Below are 24,917 nucleotides of genomic sequence, written 5' to 3'. Positions count from 1 at the left end.
CGTTACTGCGACAAGATTTTCTCAAACATCAGCAATGCTCGTCGACACGAGAAGAGAGAATGTACAAATAACCTTTATCGTAAAATGTTTGGCTGTATTAAGTGTCGCAAGCAATTTATAAAAAATGCTAATTTGAAGCATCACTTGGAGACATGCAAACGTCCTGCAGTGCGGCAGAAAGTAAAGGTTTCGGTGCAACAGCGAATGATTGATGTGCATAAGAGTACGCCTGGAAATGGTACAACCACAGTTACATCGACATCTGGTTCTGGTTCGTTTTCAACTAGGCATCCTTGTGTCTACTGCGATATGACGTTTGCATTTGCTCATGATGTACGGAGACATGAGAGGAGTAAATGTACGAAGAATCCTTCTCGCATGAAGTTTCGCTGTGATGAGTGTTATAAATGGTTTACTCGAATTGATAATTTACGCCGACATGCGAAAAACTGTAAAGGTGAAGTCCGTGTGCTAACTGTTGAACTACCTGTAGAAAGTTAGACTGCTCGGTTTAGATTGGAGACTCGTGAGCGTACAAGCAAAAAAAAAGTGCAGCAATGGATTGCTATGATGCCTGGACATGAAACTAAACCTAAGACTGTGTTCGGTGCATTACAGGTGAATAATAATGGCTTCTATTTGGTACAGTCTGCATTTCGTGGAACATTGAAAGACTTCTATTATCTAAATACGTTAAGTGAGTCGAAGGACGTTTGTACTTTTCTTGATGATATCAGACAGGACATAATCAATCAGCTTACTGATGATGTAGCAACAAACGGTCCATTAAAATATAACTTGTTGTTGGACTGTATATAGTATATGGAAAGCCGTATCCGTTCGATGACAAAGTGAAGAAGTGTGCATTCATGACATCGGCTGCAGTAGTTTACAGTTCTAACCATGTGAAGCAAACTGTTAAACACAGTGTCCAGAAACTCTGTCAAGAAGAGGACTATATCAGTAAAGATTCTGGCTGGTCTCTGTCTAGTACAAACCGATCGGATCTAAGAATTAGTCATTTCACGCCTATTCGGACCTTAATGTTTGTAAGTTTGATAACCTTAGCTGGTGATGCTGTAATATAAAAGAAATTAAGTAATAAATGTTTTTTTAAAGAACTTGTAATGTTTTATTTCTTGAAACTGTCACTATTATGTTAAATTTTTTTGCATCAGCCAGATCATACTAAGGACCTAATTTGATCTTATTAATCAGTATATTGTTTGCAAATTTATTAAATGAATTTTGAACATTTTCATGTAATTGTACGTTAATTATTACGAATTTCCATGATGGTGGTCTTGATGGCTCATAGGATTATGGTAGTAGATGATTTTAATCCTCTTTAAGAATTTTAAACATGATTTATTGAAATATTTATTTTTACATTAATAAAAATTTATTTAGTCGTTTAAGTGTCGAACCAAGAACATGAACTGACTGTATCAATCAGTATATTGTTTGTAAATTTATTTAATGATATTTTGAATTTTTCCCGAATTTCTAGCTAAATAATTACGAATGTCCAACATGGTGCCCAAATGACAAGATGGCGGATGTCACAGTAAAAATAAATTTTTACTGCACTCTAGTGGGTAAGAATTAAACTAACATGGCTTCAGAGCACTCTATCAGATGAAAACAAGATGGTGGCCTCCAGCGAATGTAGACAAGATGGCAGACATGTATTCCTACCAGCTGATGATTTATACCTTGGTATTGGTGGTGGGAGCTTAGTCTGCCTGCGGCTACCATGGAGGAAGTATCTGTCAACGATTTTTTTAATTTTTGGTCTTAACAGGTTTGAACGGTGGACTGCAAGGAATAAGTGTATTTTTTAAATATTACTTTATTAAAATTTGACAGTAAATTTTTATAATGTTTGAATTTTTTTTCAAACTTATAGCTTAAAATCTGCAATTTTTCAAGATGGTGGCCATATCACAAAGTGCTACATTCTAGAATCCAATATGGCGGATGTAACATTAAGTGTAACGATGATGTCATAGTCATTTAAGATGCCGGGCATTATGAAAAATGCCAAATGTCTAGAATTTAATTTTGGTGGTCGTAACGATTTTTGAAACGGATTTTAAAGATTTTTTATAAAAAATTAATTTTTTTATAAATTTTAATTTTTTTCGTAAAATCGGATAATAAATTAATATTTCCAACATGGCGGACATTATGTCATACTCGCTGACGATATATATAAGGTCCCTGATGGTAATATGGCCATGTTGGTAATATGGCCATTTGGCTGCCATTGACGTAGTTCGTGCGGATACCGATAGAATGTGCTGGCATGTTCTTCGGAACACCATTGTCGAGAGCTCACAGATTTGCCGGGTCCGGGCAGCACGCACACCACCAGGGAGGCGCCATTTTCATGGGTTTTTGCTGCGAGCAGAGAACTCTTCTTATTTTACTCCGGTAAGTTTATATTTTGTTTTAATAGTGTACTACTAGATATTGTCAGAAATTTGATGTCTCAGTGCGTAGATTTCTATGCTTATTTAAATGTATTTTAAAAAGATTTATTACCTTCAACCATTTAAAAACTATAATCGACTTTTTGAAATGTCACCCAGGTTGTTGATATGGCCAACCATGTGGCCATATTAGCTGCAGTTGGCCATATTAGCAACCTTTTGTGAATGAAATGGTTTATACATACTGTATGTCCCCTCGTAGGTAAATTGTTATTAGTGTATGTGATTTTATTATTTATTACGAGTTTATTTATTACTGTAATTAATATATACCTTTACAGAGACAAGTAATAAAAATTACAGAAAAATGTGTACCTCACACAGGATACCTACCTAAAATGACAACTTAAAAAAAACTCCTCAGATGCCATCACTGGGTATATTTAAATTGTTTTTGTCTGGTGCATTTTTGCCGGAAAATATTTATTAAAGTGCACAATGGAAAATATATTTTTAAGAATAATATGTAAAAATGTAATGAAGTGAAAATATCATGAAACTTGTTTTGCAGGAAAATATTTATTGAAAGAGCACACTGGATATTATATTTTCAATAATTCTATATAAAAATTAATTAAATTACATAAAAAATATCACGATACATTAATTATAGCGCCAAAAATAATAACTTATAATTAAATTGTAACTAATGTTAATTATTTGTTTTTTGTTTCAGAAATGAATCCCTTCAATCCACAAAAGAAGCGGGGTAGTTGGACACAAGATGGACTCAGCAAGGCAGTAGATGCTGTAAGACTTGGCAACCTATCTGTTAATGCAGCAAGTAAAAGGTATGTCGTGCCTAGGCGAACCCTTCGCCGTTATCTTTCCAATAACCAAGATGTTAAATAAAAATTGGGTTGTAAGGCAACACTCAAAACTGAGGAAGAGAGGGAACTTAGCAGGAGAATAATTCGTCTAGCAGATGTTGGTTATCCACTCACATCAAAGATGCTCAAGTTAAATGTTTTTAAATACTGCCGTGAAAATGGGATAACTCACCGGTTCACTAAAGAAACTGCAGGTCGCTACTGGTTGAATGGCTTTTTGGCCAGAAATCCTGAAATTAGCAAACGAAAAGCTCAAAGGCTAAATCCTGCCCGAGCTCAAAAGCTTAACAAATTCATAGTTGGAGACCATTTTGAAAAATTGCAGAATGTCCTTGCTGAGAACAAGTTTTTAAACTTCCCTGAAAAAATATTCAACATGGATGAGAAGGGTTGTAGGTTACAACTGCACAAAGATCCAGAGGTTTTGGCGAAAAAGGGGTCAAAGCGCGTCCATATTGTTGCAAAGGAACGTGGCGAGAGTGTTACTGTTGTAGCCTGTGGAAATGCTACTGGAAATGTCATTCCCCCAATGATCCTATTCCCTGGATTAAGAAAAAATCCAGCTTGGGAAAAAAATTTACCTACAGGTTCAACAACAATAATGACTCGAAAAGGTAGCATGACAACCGAATCTTTTGTGTCCTTCCTGAATCACTTCTCTAGGTTCAAGCCAAGTGGGCCTTGTCTTCTGATTTTTGATGGGGCTAAGTCACATTTAGACTACAGCATATGTGAAGTTGCAGAACAGAATGAAATTATTTTGTACTGTCTTCCGTCAAACACGACTCATGAGTTACAGCCTTTAGACAAAGGTTGTTTCCAAAGTTTTGAGATTTTTTGGGATCAGCACACACTCCTTTATTTTAATATGCACAAAGAACAGCAAGACATTTCCAAATTGAACTTTGCTGATGTTTTTACACCAACATGGGAAAAGTTAATGACACAAGCAAACATGAAAAGTGGATTTAAGGCTACTGGCATTTTCCCCTTCAATCCGTTCGTGATTCCAGAAGAGGCCTTTGCACCCAGCATAGCTACTGAGCTTCCGCCACCTAACACAAAAATGGCAGACGAAACTGTAACCGCTTATGCGTTGCAGGAACAACATAATGCCAATGACGACCATTCATTGGCAGGTCCGTCTGGTCTACAGACAAATGTTAGCCAGCTTGGTTCTAGACACAGCACCAGTTCATCATCTGATTCAGATATCACAGGAGACTTGGCACAACCTTTAAGTTCTTCAGATTACTCTGATAGTTTGCATATTCCCGAAAGTACTGCAAATCTGTCCAGGCGTGGTTCCATTGGAGAAATGCTACCTACACCAAAGAAAAAACGGAAAACCACACGGGTTATGAAACCTGCTATAAACAACAGGGGTGTTGTACTGAATAAATCTTTATTTGAAGATAACAAGGATGTAAAGTTAGATAGCAGCAAGAACAGTGGAAACAGCAAAAAATATAATACAAAGTCTGTTCGCCAGATGACTGCTTCAAAGAAGTCTGAGAGTTGGTACTGTGCAATTTGTTGCAATGATGAAGTGAAGGATATGAGACTGTGCGGAGTTTGTGAAATATATGTCCATGAAGAATGTGTTGGCCTCACCAAAGATCACAAAGAGTTTTTTATTTGCCCGAAATGTTTATTATAGTGTGAATATTTTGAAAGAGACCAATATGTTCCTTGTTAATTTAATATTTTATCTACAATCTGACTTTCATTATCAAAAAATAATAAAACTGTATTTTATATGTTTTAAAAAATATATTTGCTGTTTATTCTTATGTATGTATAAGTAAATATTATTTAATATTCATCAGAAATACAATTCATTTATGATTTGTGCTAATAAACCTTATTTTTAGCTTCCTATAAATCATTGGCCATATTAACATCACATGCTTTTAATATGGCCCAAATACATGTATTTATTATTTTTCAGTTATTTTATAATGACATGTATTAAAAAATGTTTTGTTAATGGTTTTTGACAAGAAAAACTGTAGATATTATGTCCATCAAACACTTATGGGGATTTCCCGAAAACTAGATAAAATAAAATTAAACAAAGCTTAACATGGCCATATTACCATCAGTGACCTTATATATACCTTGACATAAGTGGTGGGATGTCAGTCTGTCAATATCTTCCATAGAGGAAAGACCTGTCGCTATTTTTTTTACCTCGTCGGGTTTGAACCGAGGACTCCGTGCTCCTATGCGTAAGTGTACATTAAATTTTTTTTTATTTTTATTTTTATAGAAGATGGGTGGCACACAGGCAAGTCTTGACATTCACCAGTGTGCCAATCATCTCCCCCCCCCCCCCCCCCTTAACGTTGCATAGGTATGTCACCCCGAGTGATTGGGTAATTGTAGTTGTGATTGTTTGTGTATTAAGACAACACAAATGACATCCATGTCTTACCCGGGATTCGAACCCAGAGCCCCCGCACCGTAGCCAGGTGCCATATCAACTGCGCCACGGAGGCCGACCACTACGAGGTCAGTTGAAGAGTAAAAAAAGAAAAAGGAATATGATAACAGTACTTAAAAAAAGCTGGCTATGTTTAAATTTAAATAAATAAATAAATGCTGCCATACTGTTCCCAGGAAGCGCCACATACTCTCGTCGCCATATTTAATTCCACCTCTTGTGTACAGGGAGCGCCACATACACTCGGCGCCATCATTGATACCAACTCTCGCACACAGAGCGCCACAGTCAAAAACAGAGTGTGCCATCTAGTGTTCGTCTGCTGGGACACCATGCACAGTGCGCACAAGCTATCACCTTATAGTACTAATTAAGAGAGATTTAAATAATAAATCATTGCTATATCCACGTAAAATAGCAAAGTTATGCTTAAAATGTATAGTAGACTATCTCCAAAGGCTGTCATGTTATAGTTTTATTTCAGAGAGAATTAAAAAGTAATTCATAGTTATGCTTTAGTGGTAGTCTTTAATGTGTGATGTACACCTATCTCTCACTTATCACAGCTTCAGATTATGCGAATTCATTTAGCGCGATTTTAATTTTACTGCCCCAGTCTCAAATAGCACGTCTGTAAACTTCAGTTAGCACGAAATCTCGGCAGGCCAAAAAAAAAAAAGTCGAGCATGACGCCACGAAGTCTGTTTCTACTTCTGTAAACATTTGCTGTGGGATACATTTAGCCAAACAAGGAGGGGGAGGGAATCGCGCGCATGTCTGTCTACTCTATCGGCTGTTGTACAAACATCAGCTGTGGAAAGTTAAATTGCGGCTATGGAGTGTAAAGGACCAAATGTTTTTTACGTCCGCGCGGGGGTGCCGCCATGCCGTACCGTTCGCCTGGCCACAGACCGGGCCGTGAACTCAGTCCAGCCAGTATCAGGGAATTCACTCAAAAATATGCAACGTCTGTCCATTTAGCTGCCAGTAACTGTACGTGCTTGATCACTCATATTGCATCGTGTTCAATTATTTGAGACAAAACTAGAAGTATTACGGCGCGCAGATTGTCATGAAGGCCACGCTTATGTTGGTCGCACTTTAGTTTTAAGCAAGTCAACTGTGCGCACAATCGTACGAAATAAGGACTCTTACCAAAAGTTTATATAAGTCTGATACTGTTGTTTGTACTAGCGGGAATATATTTGACATTAGATACCGGAACAGAAATGAACAGATGATTCACATGGAAAACGTTGTTAAATGAATATTGCAATGAAAAAAATAATCATTGGCCTGACAGGATTGGTGTGAACCAGATGGTGATACGCGAATAAGCACTTTAATTTTTGAAAAATTGAAATGTCATCATCCGGACAGTAATATCGGTTTCACTGTCAGTAAAGGATGGTTTGGAAAGGTACGCGACGTGAGTTGAAGGTCACGCCCAGGTGGGCAAGTCAGCCAGCCGTCTGACGATAAAGTACATAACCACATATCTCCCATTACGCAGTGTCGTATTTGTCATACAAAGTGCGATAAGTGGCATATAAAGATAAATGGTGTGACATATTTATAGTTGAGTGTTATTCAACGAATTTAAATTACGTAAAGTATATTCCCGCACAATTTTGGAACACATTAAATAAATTAGCCTTGCTATTTATGGAAACTAATGCTATAGAATACGCGATTTCGAATAACACGAGCATTTTTAGGAACGAATTAGTCGTGCTAAGTAAGGGATATGTGTATTAAGTAATAAAAAAAGAAATAAGTGTAGCTCATCTTCTGTTATACGATAATAAAAATATATACGTAACCATGAATGCATATAGGCATAGTGAAAAAAAAAGCTCCATATGTAGGACTTCTATATTAATAGTTCGAACACCTCTTGTACGCCATGTAGGAAAGACTCTCCGGAGTGTAAGCCGCTCACTCGGCGGTGTGTTATGTAATAAAATAAAATGTAGAATAAAGAAATATGACATAGCCTATAGTGTTGTATATTACAAGAGGACCGCTATAGTACCTACTACTCCCAACACCTTAGTGTAGGCTCTGTAGTGCAAGCCGCCCACTCATCAGTGTGTTACATTAAGTAATAAAATAAAATGTAGAATAAAGACATATTAAAACAGGACCGCTATAGTAATAGTCCCAACGCCTCTGTACGCCGTCTGGAGTGTACGCTACACACATCTCCCTTGCCGCGTGTTGACAGTGCAGCTAGAAGGGAAAAGTGACTGCAGCCGGTGCCTGTGAAATCTGCTTACAACGCCGAGCCGTGTGTTATTTTACGTACGCTTCCAGTAGTGTCACAGAACTCGCCTAAGCGTGGAACACATTTTTAAAAAATGTACAGCTCAGTGATAGGGGCCTACATGAAGTTAATCAATCGCCGAATGCATGAGCTCAGTATGTACACTACGGCTGTGACAAAATAATACTATGCTTTAATACGTACCATAAATCACGTTTAAAAATCTTACAGTTATAAATAGGCATTAATAAATTAATAAAAACTTAACATGTAAAACATAATAACATAATCAAAATGCTATAGCGGTGTATGCGACAGATACCATACATACCCATCACGAACACAATACAGTGGAATGCAGAGAACAAAATTACATTTTACTCGCCAATCACCGATAATAAAACCCCAGCAGTGAAAACTCTCATGAAATAATAGAACACGAATCCTCTCGAGCAAAGACTAGCTTATTGATACAGCATGATGCAGAGAGTAAAATTCAAAACAACAATAAGAGAAGTAGAGAAAAATCCTTCACAATATAGGCTTACATCCCTACATTTAAATAGAAACAAATAACCCAACATTACAAAAAACAAAGTTGGAAACAAAAGACCATCACAACCGTGAGAAATCAACCATAATGCGTTTTAATATACAGCTAAACGCTAAACACCTTCTATAACTGAATCGCAATAGAGCTCTGTTACCGAAACTACAGCAAGACAATAAACAAAAACTTATATACAGACACATTCAACCCAGTCTTTAAAAAAAAATATCTGCGAGAATAATATCATAAAATTGAAGCATCTCTTAAACATATAAATCTATTACACTCTCATGTCAGCATATACACTGCACCAAATGGCATGGCTCGAGAGATGACAACAAAACAAATAAATATCGAAACCAAAAAAAAATATTTTTAGCCTCAAAATTAAAATTGTTCTGTAGTGCATAGCGTACACACAACAGGAAGGAACAAACATATTATCAATTCCATGAATATCACATGGAAGACTTGAACCCAACACCTCTCGACAGAGAGGCCAGCACCCCTCCCACCTGCAGTACTCCACTGGAGAAACAAGTTACGTCTCTCTACAAGACTGTTTAATTTAACGAAACCTTTATGCGACACGAAATTACAGGGCTGTTTCAACCTGAAAACAGGATGTACAATATAGTGTTAATGATGTCAAAAAAAGTGCAGAATCTCTCCCGCTAGTAAAGCACACATAAGGTTCTTCTAAATACACCATCAATGAACGTTAATTCATCTCAAATAAAGTGTCGCGAATGCCCACACGAAAACAATAACAGAATCTCCTCATACGAGGAAAATTTCCTCGGTTTTTTGCAACATGATAATTCAACATACATACTAAATAGTAAAAACAAAACATGTTTCTATTAATTGTTATGCTTCTTCTTTCCACAACAATTAAATGTTTTATATAATCAAAAGTATTGATAAATATTTACACCCCTTGACTTACGAATTTATATTTACAAAACGATAATCAAAACAGTAGGCTACATAAAGTAAGTAAAAAAACCACCAATAATGTTATGAAAATTTAAACATTGATTTACACCTTCTAAAAAATGAATAATTGTCATACCAAAAAATTAAAAAAACTAATATATAAACTGTATATAATATGACATATGTAACGAAATATCTGACCATTAGTTAGTTGTGTACCATAAAATTAGGTAAAATATTATAAAATCCTTTTTTTTTGTTTAAACTAAGTTACTGTCTTCGCCATAATCTTAAACCTAGTTCTTAAAAATCATAAGAGTGATAAACAAGTAATTGTGAGAAAAAAACACGAAGGTGACTCAATTATCACAAAAATATATGATTAATTGATATTCATCGTATTCTACCACACGAGACTTGACAGCATTTTATATTTTAACTGGATATATATTCAAGAAGTGTAACGAACATAAAATCACGTATGACTTTTATGCAAATACTTTACTGTGAAACTTCCTATTTACGTTTACCTGCCAACAACGTAGTTTTACTAAAGTATGGTGTATTTTACATACCTTACAATACCTGAAAAACATGTAAAGTAGTATGTAAATGGGTCTCCTGGCACTGGCACTGGCACGTGAAGCCGGAAGCCGACCGCCATCTTGGATTGTGACGTCACGGCGGCCATCTTGAATGACGTCCTTTGACCTTCAAAATTCGCCAAAATTTCCAGTTTTTTTTAAATCCTGTCAAAAAATCTCAAAAAATTTGACAATTCGAAAATTAGGATTTCAAAAAACCTCTAACGTCATTTTGTCTTAGAAAGAACACAAGTTCCTTGAAATGGCTTAAGAGCGCGTGGGAGATAATATTTTCTCGCGCGCGGTCAGTTGAAGTGGTTCATTTTTTCCTCGTAGGATAGTGTTGCGTTCGGTCACGGGAGTATGGAGCGAATCCAAGTGGAGAAAGAAGAATGAAGGACGGCTGATAGGGGTGGGATGAGTCAACTGTAGCAGCCAACGCAACGGCTTTGTGATGTGCTGAGAAGCACAAGACTACACTGGACTAACACGCCCGTTTCATACATAACCAGGCAGAGCGGATAGAACCTTTTTTGTTTTTTTTCGTTTAAAGGAACGCCGTTTTTATGCTTAACTGTTTCGGCGTCCGTGGATGTTACTGTGTGATACAACACCACTTCGTTTAAATAAAAACCGTACAACAGTTCTGGTACATAAAATATTACAAAGTAATTTTATCACTCATGTTTATTTTACATTTTACTGCAAGCGAAACAAAAAAAATAGAACTTTCGATACAAGGTTACATTACATACCTAATAGTTTAGTATTGTCATCTGCCTGACAACTTCAGAACGAAACTTCTTATTTATACCTTTTTAATACACTTGACGTTTCTGACTCGTGTTTTGTAACAAATGTACCGTTGATTTGTAGAGAATAAAACACAACATAATTTGTTAATAGTTTGAGAAGATAACAGCATATTAAACTCTGAAAAATCACCTATCTCGGCACTTTACGCATTACAAAATATCAGCTTGACCTCAACTTTTTCTGCTCTTATCGTTCGAGGTTGCGTTAATACCAATGGCACGTCCTGATAGGCTGGAACAGTTTTCCGCTCTGTCTGGTCAGCGTTGTCTGGCTGACCCGAACTACTAGGCACTGGCTCAGGCAACTGAAGCTGAACTACTCCAGGAAATATTATTCTAATCAGTTTGCTAGTGTACTATTTTCTACATGAACATTTGCTAATTGTTTCTCCAAATTTCGTTTCGAAGTTTAAAAAAAACATGAAGTCCGTGTAGTCTACGTTTTTGATTGAAAAGTCAAACAAGAATTTGTCCTTTTTTTCCCCCCGCAATGGACCTAGATACTAGTTTCTATATTTTCTCTAAATCCAAATGTCCATTCTTTAATTTTAACTTTAATTTTACTTTTATAAATGTATGTTGTGTATAATTAAGAATACCTTTTTTTATCGATCAACATAATATTTGCTCCGTAACCAATTAAGTGAACTTAAAAGTGAATGTTACTGGCATTACAGTATATTACACATAAATTATTATTATTGCAATCACAACTGGTAATCATAATTTAAACAGAACTACTATATCTATTTCACTGTCCGAATTTTGACGTTTAGCTTGTGAGAAAGGTCTCTGTAAACAGGATTGCAAAGATCATATTTTACCAGAAAACTATTGGCCTGCCAGAAACTTTCTAAAAAAGTGAACGTCAAAATTCGTATAAAATGGACTTCATCTCAATGGAAGTTATATCGGTTTTTCGAAATTGAATGACAGTTCACTATATAATTATTGTGTTATGTTGAAATTGAGCCAACTTCTCGCTACAGAAAGAAAACGTCTATGTCTTCACATATAACGTAGTAATGTAGAACATGGTCGTGGTAACTACCCACCTATGTATATATACCTCTGAAGGTTCAATTACTGAACTCGCATTCGCGTTGGCCTCATTTTCCAGTGAGTCTTGTTATATTTTAAGTAGTGTTTTCTATATTGCGGAAAATTTAAACTAAATTATATGTGTCGTTAAGAGCGTCTATTGTGGAAGGCCGCGGCCTAAGGTGTGGGAGGGCTTGCTGCCTGTCGCTCAGTGGCTATTCTGTAATTGAAGCTACGGTATATCTAAATATGATACAGAGACTATAACAGCTAATGAGCGACAGCCATTAACCCTAGCACACCGCGGCCTTCCAATAAAGATGCCCACGAAAGAGCCCATCGAAAATTAATATTGAAACATGTAATAAATTTGGGTCAAAAATTATGTATTACTTTAGAATTTTTTTTCGTTCATGTTACGTAGCGTTTTCTTTCAATTGGCTAGTCATAGGTTCAGCAACTTAACCAAAGTAAGTTTACTCTTGGTATTGAGCACTATATATATATATATATACACACATATATATATAGAATACATGTAAAGTTGACATATATACACAACGACTATTTAAAACATACGTAGGGCAAGTGTACCGAATATGAGACCCTTTTTTTAAAATATTTATATTTTGTTATTAAAACCACTATTGGTAGATTTATTTATCTTAAATGATATATTATGTAATGCACTTTTACTTCAAAACAGGATTGAGCACTTGTATTAATACAGAAAATAATTTAACTAAGAAATAAAAAAAAATGCGAAATTTTGTGAAAACAAAAATGTGTTCCTAATATGAGACACCCCCTACATTATGTTACAAATTCCATATTTGATATCATTTAGTCACTTTTTGCACTTTTGTTTGTTACACATAGGACACACAAAACATGGATCAGCTCCGCAATATTCATGAGCGCACCCATAGCACTTGAGGCACTGCCGCCATTTCTCGCCATGTTTGTCCTCTGAGAAAAGGCACCCGCATAACAAACACTCTGCATCCATCACTTTCAGATCCATCACTTTCATTTGAACTGTCATGCAGCGAAATATTTTCGTCACTGGAGTCCTCAGAATCTACTGCGATGAATGATTTGGTAGTAATCCTTAATTTGTCCGTGTTGCGAGATCTGGTTTGTGTAGGTCTAGCTTCGTTTCCTTTCTATTTCCCAAGAACCAATTTCTTACGAGCTTCAGCCTTTTTCTTTCTTGCGACATTTTCATCCAAGCTTGTTTTGTATGGCGATGATGTGATAACATTAGCACTGCCACATCTACTGGATGTTTCTTTTGAAGGAAAATTTGGTAGTGGTGAAATATCCACAGGTCTAATAAAGGGCCTAACTATACTGCTGCAACATGGCTGATCTGTCTGCATCGAAGTTTCTCTTGGGTGGCTCTGGTCTTCTCCACAAATGGCTGTATCTGAATTCTCTTGAGCTCCATTTTCTTCTCTAGTTTCTTGGCCATTTAATTATTTAGAGAAAGCACCAAATTCATAATCACGAAATATGTTTCGGTTAAATGGAAACAGGCCTGTTTTATTAAAAGAATTACCAGATATTTCCATTGTTGCTCTTTGGTATGCAGCACTGAAAAGTTTAGCCACTGAAAAGTTTAGCCACTGTAAAGTTTGTAACCACATGATTTGGGTTTCGGCACAGCCAGTCTTCTACTTCTTGAGCATAATATGTATTGAGAGGGAACATAAAACCTACGTCCAACGGCTGCATCTTATGAGATGAGTGTGGAGGTAAGCAGATGATCGAAACGTGGCTTTCCCTGGCCTTCTCAGCAGGGCCTACATGTCTAACTATGTTCTATCACAAAATTTTAAGATATTTTATATATAATTAAACTTATTAGTTACTGTTCTTACAGCGACAGTATTATTTTAAATCTAAATCACCTAATATGAGACCCTTACTCCTAATATGAGACCCTATCTCAAATTAGGACACGTAAGTGGTCTCATATTAGGCACCTTGTCATGGCCGCTACAAAACACATCAACAAGGCTGAAATTTTAAACTGCCATAGTTCCTTATTTATACACATGGAAGCTTACTTCACTGCTCATAAGAAAGTATGAATGGATAATTAATATAAACGTACCTCTATGTTGATAATAAAGCTGCAAGATGCAACTCACGAAAACTCAAAATGAAGAAAATCGTATAAACTGTTATTCTGGATCTCGCGCGCATCAGATAAATGTCTCACTCTATCCGTGGTCGGGAAATGGAGGCTGCTAGTAGTTCCAAGAGCGATTGATAGGTAGCAGCTCTTACTTGTCAAGATAACCAAGGGTCTCATATTTGGGTCACCTACCCTACAAACTTCGGCAGGCTGTTTCTGGAAAGAATACAAGACGAAAGCCTAATAACCACTTTACTCATAAATCGAGTTACGAAGCTCCAAAAATGGAATTTTCCATATCTTGAAATTAACATCGTCAGTAAGTAAACTGTGGCATATGATTTTTTAGGAAGGAAACTTTACACCTTGCAAACGTGCTTTGTAATGCCTGCCCTGGTTTATTTTTTATTTTTTATTAGCTTTTAAGGTGATAAAATTTGCTAAAACAGAAATGCCGTTATATTCATTGAAGGATGTTCATTACCAGTGGCGTAGCCAGGAGGGGGGGGGGGAAGGTTAAAGGGTTCAACCCCCCCCCCCCCCCCCCCTTTAGCACCAAATATTTAATTAAATTTCTTATTCATCACTCAAACAAATTTCATATTGAAAATTAATAAAAATTTTACCATTACAATATTTAAATTTTAGTACCGAAAACTGCTAAAATAGCACTATTTTACACCTTAAAATCCAAATTTTTCCGGGGAGGACCCCCGTGCCCCACCCATTTAATACAGGGGGGGGGGTGGCGTGCTTCATAACACCCCCCATACACAAATCCTGGCTACGCCACTGTTCATTACAACCCACATATCTCGTGGTGAACAATTTGCGTTCTACAAAATCATCAGACGCAGTGCAAAGTTATTCAAGAATAGGAAAATTTTATTTTTGGGGGTTCAAAACTCTGTATCCATTTACTAGAAAAAAGTATGGTACACAGGTTTTTGTCTTGTATTTTCGCCAGGAATATTCTGCCAGAATTTGTCAGTATGTTTTAGATACACGTTGTATATAGAATGCATTAGAAAGTTTACACACACACACACACGCATATATAAATACTTATATAAATGGAATACAGGAAAAAAATTGGTTGTCTGTAAAGTCGGTTTACGGACGATAGTTTAACGTGATAACGTCATACAAAACATTGATGAAATGATTGCATACTTTACGAATAAAATTGAATAATTTTTATTGAATTATCACTATTTTGTATGGATACAAAGGAGTGAAATGTAATCTACAATATAATTGATAAATTTACTTTTATTTGCAGTCATTAATTCAATTATGTTTATTACTTCAACGAAGAGATTATTTTAACTATAACTTTTATACAAGTTTGATATTTAACTTCTTCCAATCTGTGTTATTCTGTTAAGGATATGACGATGATAGGAAAAGTAGGAAACGAATGGGAGTGTTTCAAGGATGATGTGAAGGAAAATGGCTTACCCAACACCAAGATGCAGTCAAAAATAATATATTTGCGCCACGGACTCTGCTGCAGCAATTCTAGGAGGAACGGGTTAGCAAAGAGCAATGAAAATGTTACATTGAAATGCATGAAAACAGAATAATTACGCCACGGACTCGGTCGCAATGCTAGGAGGTTCAGGTTAGCAAAGAGCAATATAAAATGAGCGTAACGGGACACAGAGAAACGGGACAATGTGCGTAACGGGACACTTTTTAGTGCGTGCAGCCGGCGTTCATTGTATTATTAGACGTGGTCACGTCAAAAATTTTACACATATAATATATAGAATACATTACTAAATTAAAAAATGTATATAGAATACTTTAGAAAGTTGACATTCCGTGTTCGGCCCTTGCAAGAATCGAAGTTTTACAATTCGCATCCACAAAATAATAAGTAATGTGTGCAGAAAATATAAAAGCTTATGGAGTATATATTAAGTTAACGATATGAAATTAATTTACAGTAGGATAGGTCTTACAGTAAAGCACACAAAAACACGTTTACTATGTACTTCTTGCATCAGAAAATAACTTTGGCGAAACCTGTATTTATTCAAACCTTCTTTTGAAAGTTAGCCTATCTTGTGTACATGCATCGTAGTTAAAACAAATTTTTGTTTGAATTTATACAGTTAAAAATAGTAAAGAACTTATTCACATATCATTATAATTTAGGTAACTATTCTATATGTAAATTAATCATGAACATACCTTACAAATGGCTGGTTTTAAAGCAAGCTTTCTTATAATAGGCCTACTTACACATTTTTATATTGAACCCTACAATACCGCACATAACATATATTTTGGGTTAAAGTTACAAGAACAATGAGATACTTAATTACTAACAATATGTAGGCTACACTGATGCAATTATGATTGCTACAATGAATATTTCAAACAACATAAAAGAAAACATCTGTTGTTTGAGTTAATATGTACACAACTGGCACTTGTCAAAGCTCAACTAACCAAAAAAAATTTCATATATCGTACGCATCTAGGTACATAAATACATAAAGAAGTAGCCGTTTTATTACATTATTCTACTATAACTGGGAAGTTACTCCACCTGGCTCCACTTGCATTCAAACATGCTAAATGTTACTAAGATTACTTTTTTGTGTAACTAGAGAATTTGACTTGAAATAAATTAATGTTGTAGATAAATTCAAACCTATAATGTCGGTTTTTAAATAAATACTATTATCTTCATTTTGAATACAAATAGTGAACGAACGGTGCGCGATTGTTAAAGTCACTAGTAGCTAAAGTATTGGCGCATACGGAGCTGTATTTGATGTTCTGAAACTTTGTTAGATAGTGTTATAAAGATAAGTATTAGTAACGGTTGTTCTTAAATTTCATTAAGTTCTTCGGTGTATCGAATTGTTTCGAAGCTGTAGGTTCCAACAAGTCTTTGAGCGATAAAATACATAAACTTAAAAGTTATTTTCCACCAATAAGTATTTTAAATTTACTATATATAATACGTCAAAATTTATTTTGAAATGAAGCATAATCTTAGTATAAAACCACTTATGATACCACAAATTAACGATTAATTGTTAAAAAAAGCTGGAATAGTACTTTAGTAGTCATTGCAATTTGTTTTCTATTCATCTGTTCATGCGTATTTATGAAATTTTTAGACACGTGAGATTTTTTACAATGTTCTCCAGTATCAGTCGCGGTGAAAATTACGATTATTGTAATGTACTCGCACAAAACAGAACAAGGGTACAAAAAGTCTTCACCACAAAAAATAGTACACATTAAATAATTGAAGCTATAGCATCTCGTAAGATTCGTTTACCGTGCCCAAAAAATTTGAAATAGTCCTCACTTACAAATAAGTGTAACTATGTTACACTGCGTACTGATACAAACATTTCGGGACCAATAACATTTTACGATGTAATTATAATATTCTATTAAACTGTACTCCTCCCCCGTGTATCCGGCATCCAGTTATCCGGAACTACAGTTATGAGGAAAAAATCTGCTGGCCCGTACAACCTCACAACACGATGCCCTCCTCCCTTTTCTTTTTCCCCTCTCCAGATGTAGCAATCCCAAATATGTAATGACCTAAAAGAGTCCTGGATAAATGTTTTAAATTCTTTAAACTAATGTTTTTAATAGACGCGATATATAATTGCTATGCTACGCTTGTTTGATAAGTTTCCATTTACGTGTGACATTTGAAGAGTAGTATTGCATAAGGCTGTACGAACGTTCGACATTTCGAACTCGAACCGAACTTTAAAATAGTTCGGTTCAAGTTCGTGTCAACAAATTTGGGTTCAAGTTCGTTTCTGTGACAACACTAGAACTTGTTAGTTTCCACATTTTAATAATACTAGAACCACGATTTTATGTATGCTCACAGCAAGGGCGCCCATATGGCAGTTTGTAAGGGGGGCCAGACTATAAAATAGTTTGTAAGGGGAGGGGGCAGACCTTCAAAAATTGACAAAATGTGTCAAAAATTACAATTTGCCAAAAATCCTCAAAAACCCATACATTTTTTCCTCTTCCTGAAAGCTGGGGGAGGAGGCCACGGCCCTACCCTGCCCATGGGTATGAGCGCCCTTGGCTCACGGTTCCAAGGATAGCATTCGTAAAATCGCTGCCTTTGTAAAATCGAGGCTGGCCCATTTGCCACCCCCCTCTCCTTTTTCTACCATTTTATTTCTTTAACTTTTCGAACTAAATATATTTGGTATTACTTGTGTGTATTTTGTCGTTATAAACAACATATCATTAAATATTAACGACTATTACTGCAACGAGGGGGGAAAAAACCTCCGGCCGCAGCACATAGAGTAAGTAAAGGGAGAGGCGCCACTCCCATAGTAATGATCGTTTGCTTAAATTTGTAAACAAAACCCTTGCGATCATACCATTTCTTTGCAACTTGACAACAAAAAAATTACAGCCAGATACAACCTGAGAAAGGTTTAGTGTGTGATATTTGGCACCTTTGTAGTCGCCATATTTTATATTGTTTCGATAAAGGCTACTGATATTGTAAAATTGCTTTATGTTAGTCCTTATAATGAGACGTTAAACTATTTCCGCAATAGGAATTTTTTTTTGATTCAAAGTGGATTCGAACCCTCAATCGTTAGTTTAGAACTATGACGCCTTTACTCACTTTTTTTATTATTGTTATTTATTTATTATTTATTATTATTACATTTAGTTACATATAATGCACACAAAACCAATGTTAAAAATAAAGTCAATAACATGTTTGACAACATACTACATGCTTTTCCTTTTCCTGTGTTCAAAAAAAAGATTGTTTAAACAAATTTAAAAACAAATACAACAAAACTTAAATACTTTCAGTCAAAATAAACAATACAAATATTAAAAAAATGAATGGCAATTCATCTGTGGTCCGTAGTAAAAAGTATAAATATAAAAAGTGAATTAGATCTACAGACACATACAAATACACTTTTAGTTTTCAGATCATTACGTGGCCAAGACAGATTAACTTTGTCCTTTCAAAACGAAAATAAGAATGTTCCAAACCATGTTTCACCGCTCCTGTCGCAGGACTTGCAGGAAGTCTCGCAGAGTCACCGGCCCCGTGACGACCCTCAGGAAACGTACAGCTTGCAGGATGAACCACGCCGACGCTCTTCTCTTCACTGACGGGAACACAAAACACGCACAAGTCGCAGTGTATGAGACGCTCGTCACTGACGTCACCTTGACCATCGTTGATAAGTCGTCGCACTGTTGTGCGACACCAGTGCCATATCGGCACCGCATACGTGCAGTTACTTATCCTGTGCAAGGCTGTATCAATACTACCACAGAGCGCGCATGTAGGGTCGTCTGTTAGATGTATCCTGTATTTCCGCATTGCAGTGGCTGTTAGATTATTGTAGAAACTGTATGCTGCCGATCGTAAATCTGAAGAAATATTATTGTCCGCAATAATTCTCCAAGTTCGCATCCAATGGATACTTTGCGTGCGAATTACTATGGCTGGTACTGTCTCCCGGGATTGTATGGTTCTGTGATACAGAATTTTGACTGAGGCAATTGAGTCTTCAGGCATGGCTCGTACGACAGTAGCAAGCGCTTCTTGTGCTCTACGATATATGAGCGGCAGTCGCCCTGCTTCCGCCCAGACTTTTTTCTGGAGATCCGCGTACATGTCCGTCTGTCATAATACAGTGGCGATAGCTGTTGCATGATAAATTGCTTCGCATTTTGCGCCATGATCGATAAGTCCCAGCCCCCCTTGGTTCGTAGGTAGGTAGAGTTGTGGCCGGGCTAATTTAAAGATATGCGATTTCCACAGAAGATGACCGACGTACGATAGAACACGAGCATTATATTCTCTTCGTATAGGAAAAAAATGTGACACATACCACATCTTTGCCAGTAAAAAAGTATTTACTAGAGATACCCGTTGCAAGATGTTCGTACGTCGATAGCTCATGCTGATTTTACTAGTGCGCAAATTATTTGTGACTACGTCCCAGTTATGTTGCACAGTACGAGCTATATCTGCCTGAAAATACACACCTAGTATTTTAATCTTATCCATGGATCGAAAAGGGCGTATATCTTCAAAAATGTCGTCTGTGCCACCCAGCTGCAACACCGCCGTTTTTGTAGCATTTACTCTCAAATTTGATACACGACGGCAAAGTTCTAGATAATTTGCAACTGTTTTGATTTCATCTTCTGATCGAATGATGCATGTTATATCGTCTGCATAAACATTAAGTTTAAAGGAAAAATGGTTTACAGGAAAGGCTTGCAATTTGTTTTCTAGCATTCGACATAAAGGTTCGATGGCAACTTTAAATAAAACCATTGACAATGGACAACCTTGTCTGACAGAGCTCTCAATCGATAAAGGATGCGTAAGAAAACCATTTACCATCAGCCGAGAGGATATTCCGGTGCATACCATTTTTACCCAAGTTATTGTAGTGTCTGGGAATCCAAAGTGTGTCATTATTTGAAATAAATAATTGTTATCAACCCGGTCGAAAGCCTTCTCCATGCCGATGCTTAACAAGGCAGTTTTATTATGTTCTAAGGAAGAAAGTAGATGCACATCACGCAATGCAAGTACTCCATGTATAATGGATCTTCCTGGAACCGTACACGTCTGTCCAGGCCAATTACATCCCTCAGTCCTAAATTTAAACGTTTTGCGCATATCCGGGCTATTATTTTATAGTCCGTACAAAGAATCGTTATTGGCCTATAGTCTCTGGGGTTTCACTGCATGTTGCTTTTTCGGAATTAGAACAATGATGCCTTCTTTATGGGACCTGCAGAGCTCTCCTCGTGTAAGAATGTCACGTACAACCTCACAGAAGTCGGGGCCAATAATCTCCCACAGGACCTTGTAGAACTCATAGGGTATCCCATCAATGCCAGGCGACCTTTTTGTTGGCAATTGCTGTATTATTTTATTTATTTCTGCGTCCAATAATGTCGCCTCCATTACTTCCTTAACATCGTCACTGACTTGATTTACACACTCCCGCATCACTTCCGGAATCAAATCTGGTTCTGTCTCCTGTTTCTTGTACAGCTGTGAAAAGTATTGTCTTAGTACACTCACTATCTCGAGCTGGTCGTGCAGTGTTATACCATCGTCGTTCATGATCCTGGTAATGGCTTTACGACGTACTTGCTGTAGCTATTTAATAATGGAAAATAAGCTGATTTTTTCATCGTCAAAAAGGCTCTTATTATGTAATAGTATGTGACATTTTTTGAGTGTATAAATCTAACAGTTTTTGTTTGATGGCGCGTATATTGTGCATTACATTGAAACCCACCTTCTGGTCAAATTGGAAGGGAGGTCCCGTCCCCGACTCACCCTGGGTAACTATCAATACCAAAAACAAAAAAAAGGTAATTCACACAAAGTCGCACCTGGGCGGTCGAGCTAAGAAAAAAGGCGTAAATACTACAAAAATATATAGCAAGAATTTGGCTCATTTCAACAATCAACATTTTATTATTATTTCCATCTTCAAAACATCCAAAATACCTATATAACCTGAAAATACAAATACTATAAAAATACTATAAAAATAAATAAAATTAATTATAAAAGTTCCAAAAAGAGTGCTACTGGGAGCCGGGTTTATTTACGTGCACGATCATTAATATCTGCAGGTCTTGCTTCCAAGAATCAAACAGCTGATGCGCGTGACCTTCAGAAAATACGTAGCATTAGTTCAGTCAAGTGCGCCAGGCAAAAAAAAGTCACTCAATCGCAAAGAGACGGTTGCAGTAAAAATGTTTTTTACTTCAGAAGGCATATCCCGCAGGTAGACGTAATTTAAAAAAAAAATCTCTTCAGGGCATAACATCAAATTCTACACTCCACCTTATCATAGTCCAGCCAAGGAGCATTGATCCATTTTATACAACGGCAAAAGTCTAATCCATATGCTTGCACCGTTATACGCAGTTCATAAAAAAGTTCGCCTCACAAAACTATGCTTCTTTTTAATAATAAATCTTGATCCACAACCCGCTACTGCCAAAGCTAAGTGTCGCCTCTTTACCTTAGCATAGCTTGCGAATATCTTGCCGCTGAATACGCCTCTCGGTAAGGCAAGGCACCATCTCAGCAGGCCCCGGTGAGGACTGGCCGGTGCAGAGTCGAAAAGCCGTGTCTCCTGCCTCGCGACACACGTCCAGTCGCGGCGACTCCCCAAAACCAACAGACCGCGGCGCACAATTCCGTCCGCCTCCGTCGGCACACGACCGCTCATGACGTCATCGATGCATCGCATCCGCGCTCCCAGTAGCCGGCCATGAAAACACAATCGATATGTATATATAGAATAACAATAACACTAGAAAGACACCAAATCAGAATAAAACTATAAAAGAAAAAAGTTACAATAATTAAATAATTATCCAGAATAACACTATAAAAATTTAAGAAACAGAAATCATTTAAAAAAGGAAATAATTCATAAAATCAATAATGAGTAAAATAAATAAATTACATAAATGTGGCCTGGGGGCCACAACATTTGTCCCTCTGTTTGCGTGTTGCTGTAATTCGTGTAGCATGGTTTCGTAAAAGTTGTAAGTCCCACGTCGTTCCTCTGCCAGTCGATATGCATGTCGTATGAAAAGCCTCATGACGTTCGGTTTTACACACTTCTCCCACCAAATAGCGACCGAAGGAAACTGTTGTTTACGTCCTCGCCATCGTTGCCATTGTTCTGTGAAGTCAGCTGTCACTTCTGTATCTTGCAGCAGTTCCGTGTTGAGACGCCACGTGCCTCGCCCATAACGTGTAATCTCGGCAAATTATTTCATATGTGAAAATCACCGCACAATGGTCGCTGATCGCTACCGGTAGTACCTCGTAACGATGCACTTTATTTAAATGTCGTGTTTTGATGTAAAATCGGTCAATCCGTGATCGGGCATGAGTCGTAAAAAACGTAAATTGTCTGTTTATCCTGCCGGCAGTTACATCGCTCATTTCCAGGTGAGTTATCAATGTAGAGAGGGCTGCGTTTGTGGGATACAAGCCACCCTGGTGGTCATCTGCTTGAGTGATGCAATTGAAATCGCCACCAAAAACTACCTGGTTGCAAGCAGTGTTAAAGAAAGGTACCAAATCTACTTCGAAAAAGGTTGTTCGTTCCCGTCTCGACTGAGTTCTGGAGGGCGCATAAATGTTCAGAAGCAGTAAGTCGTGGATACGTCCTGCCATCACGCGGCCTGACGGATGGCAACGGAGGTCTTGAATTTACAGTCCAGCGCGAGTTATTATCGCTGTTCCTCGTCCCCGATCGCCAACATTGGTATACACATTGAAAGATTGGAAGCCGCAAAAATCTTGTGTCACAACTTCTTGTAAAAACGCAATATCGACTGCCTGGGTGCGAAGAAATGCTTCGAGAGCCGATATTCGTGCAGGAACCGAGACCGCACAAATATTTAACGTCACTATGGTGAGGACTGTAATCATTAATAAAGGAAAGATACACTAAACCGCAACCACAGGCAAACAATAGCTAGCCTGACAGACTTGAGTAAAGAGTTGTATCATTTTGTTTACATTCGCAATGCCTGTCAGTTGTGTCAGTCTGCTGGACAATTTACCGTACAATCTTGTCATTGTGAACTACGAATATTTTCAATAACTGATTTGGCAAGTTCTAAGGATTTTCGTCGGTCAGTTTGCTCGGGTTGTTCTGATTTGGAGAGCGCCATTGATTTCCTTACTGGGCTTTTACTTCCGGTACATCTGTCTCGTTCGTGCGGTCTTTTATCCTGCGCGCTATTATTTGTCACTTTGTGTGTGTCCATGTCTACATTTTCACCTGCCACCATGTCATCCGCCCACAAACCAGGTTGCGATATGTGTACCATTTGTGAACCACCCTGTGTGTGTTCTAAGTTGACGTTACGCGTAGAGTGTTGGCCACTTGTTTCTCCCGCCTTCGCCTGATGCGCATCGGTCAAATGCGACTTTAGGTTGACAGCTCGCTCCTCAACTGTTTCCGCAGCCGGCGTCTGCACGGGTGGTTCCCGGTCACGCGAGTGTAACGGAGGAAAATCCTCGTCTCCAGAAGACATGACAGTCGCAGTTGCCCGATTACGTGAACTGTCTTCAGCCGTGTTCGCAGCGCCCCACCGGCGCGTGGCACGCGCGTCTCCTTCCTGGAGGCTCGGACAAGCAATGCGCTCGTGCGCAGTGGACTGGCAGTAGCTACATGTGCGCGGCTGTCCCGGGTATATAACTACACCCCGATACCCGTCAACAGTTACATAGGACCGAATGTCTTTTTTAATTTCCATTTTCGTAAGATGAACTCCCATTTTTACTTGATACTTGTATTTTGTGCCCCAAACCTCGTCTTGTAAAGTTACGACACGGCCGTATCCTACTAGTTCTGTGCGAATTTTGTGATTTTCTATTTCTAGAGGCAGGTTGAGGTAGAGGTGGGTTGTTACAGCAATTTTCGGTATCTGTTCCAACCTGTTACTGATACAGTAATGTACCTAGTTTCAAGTATCTGAGACTTTTGTATCAGAGCATTAGCGGTCCCAGGAAGCGACAAGGTATCAGCATTCTCTTTACAGGATACACATCCTTCATGCCATCATCACCAGCGTAAAAAGGTATCAGTGTCTCTGATATATTATTTATCACGCCCGGTAATTCTCTACCTCTGTTACTCTCATGCCCGCCTGATACAGCCAGTATCAATCAGTTCAACATTCACTGCAGTTCGTCCTTGCCGTGTATTAATTACCACCATGTACATTGTTGCGGGCTGTCATGC

The 24,917-nt window shown here is 37.5% G+C and overlaps 1 protein-coding gene across 1 annotated transcript; it reads left to right on the top strand.

The window, feature by feature from the left end:
* The first annotated feature begins 2,228 nt into the window (after positions 1-2,228).
* LOC134527191 (tigger transposable element-derived protein 6-like) lies at positions 2,229-5,423 on the top strand. Its single transcript, XM_063359638.1, has 2 exons — positions 2,229-2,436; positions 3,172-5,423. The coding sequence occupies exon 2, from the start codon at positions 3,447-3,449 to the stop codon at positions 4,983-4,985; it is 1,539 nt and encodes a 512-aa protein (XP_063215708.1). The 5' UTR covers positions 2,229-2,436; positions 3,172-3,446; the 3' UTR covers positions 4,986-5,423.
* The last annotated feature ends 19,494 nt before the right edge of the window (positions 5,424-24,917 follow it).

This window comes from Bacillus rossius, chromosome 1 (genome assembly GCF_032445375.1).
Source record: "Bacillus rossius redtenbacheri isolate Brsri chromosome 1, Brsri_v3, whole genome shotgun sequence".
NCBI classification, from domain to species: Eukaryota; Metazoa; Arthropoda; class Insecta; order Phasmatodea; family Bacillidae; genus Bacillus; species Bacillus rossius.
The sequence above is the reverse complement of the archived record's forward strand: the minus strand, read 5'-3'. Positions and strand labels throughout refer to the sequence as shown.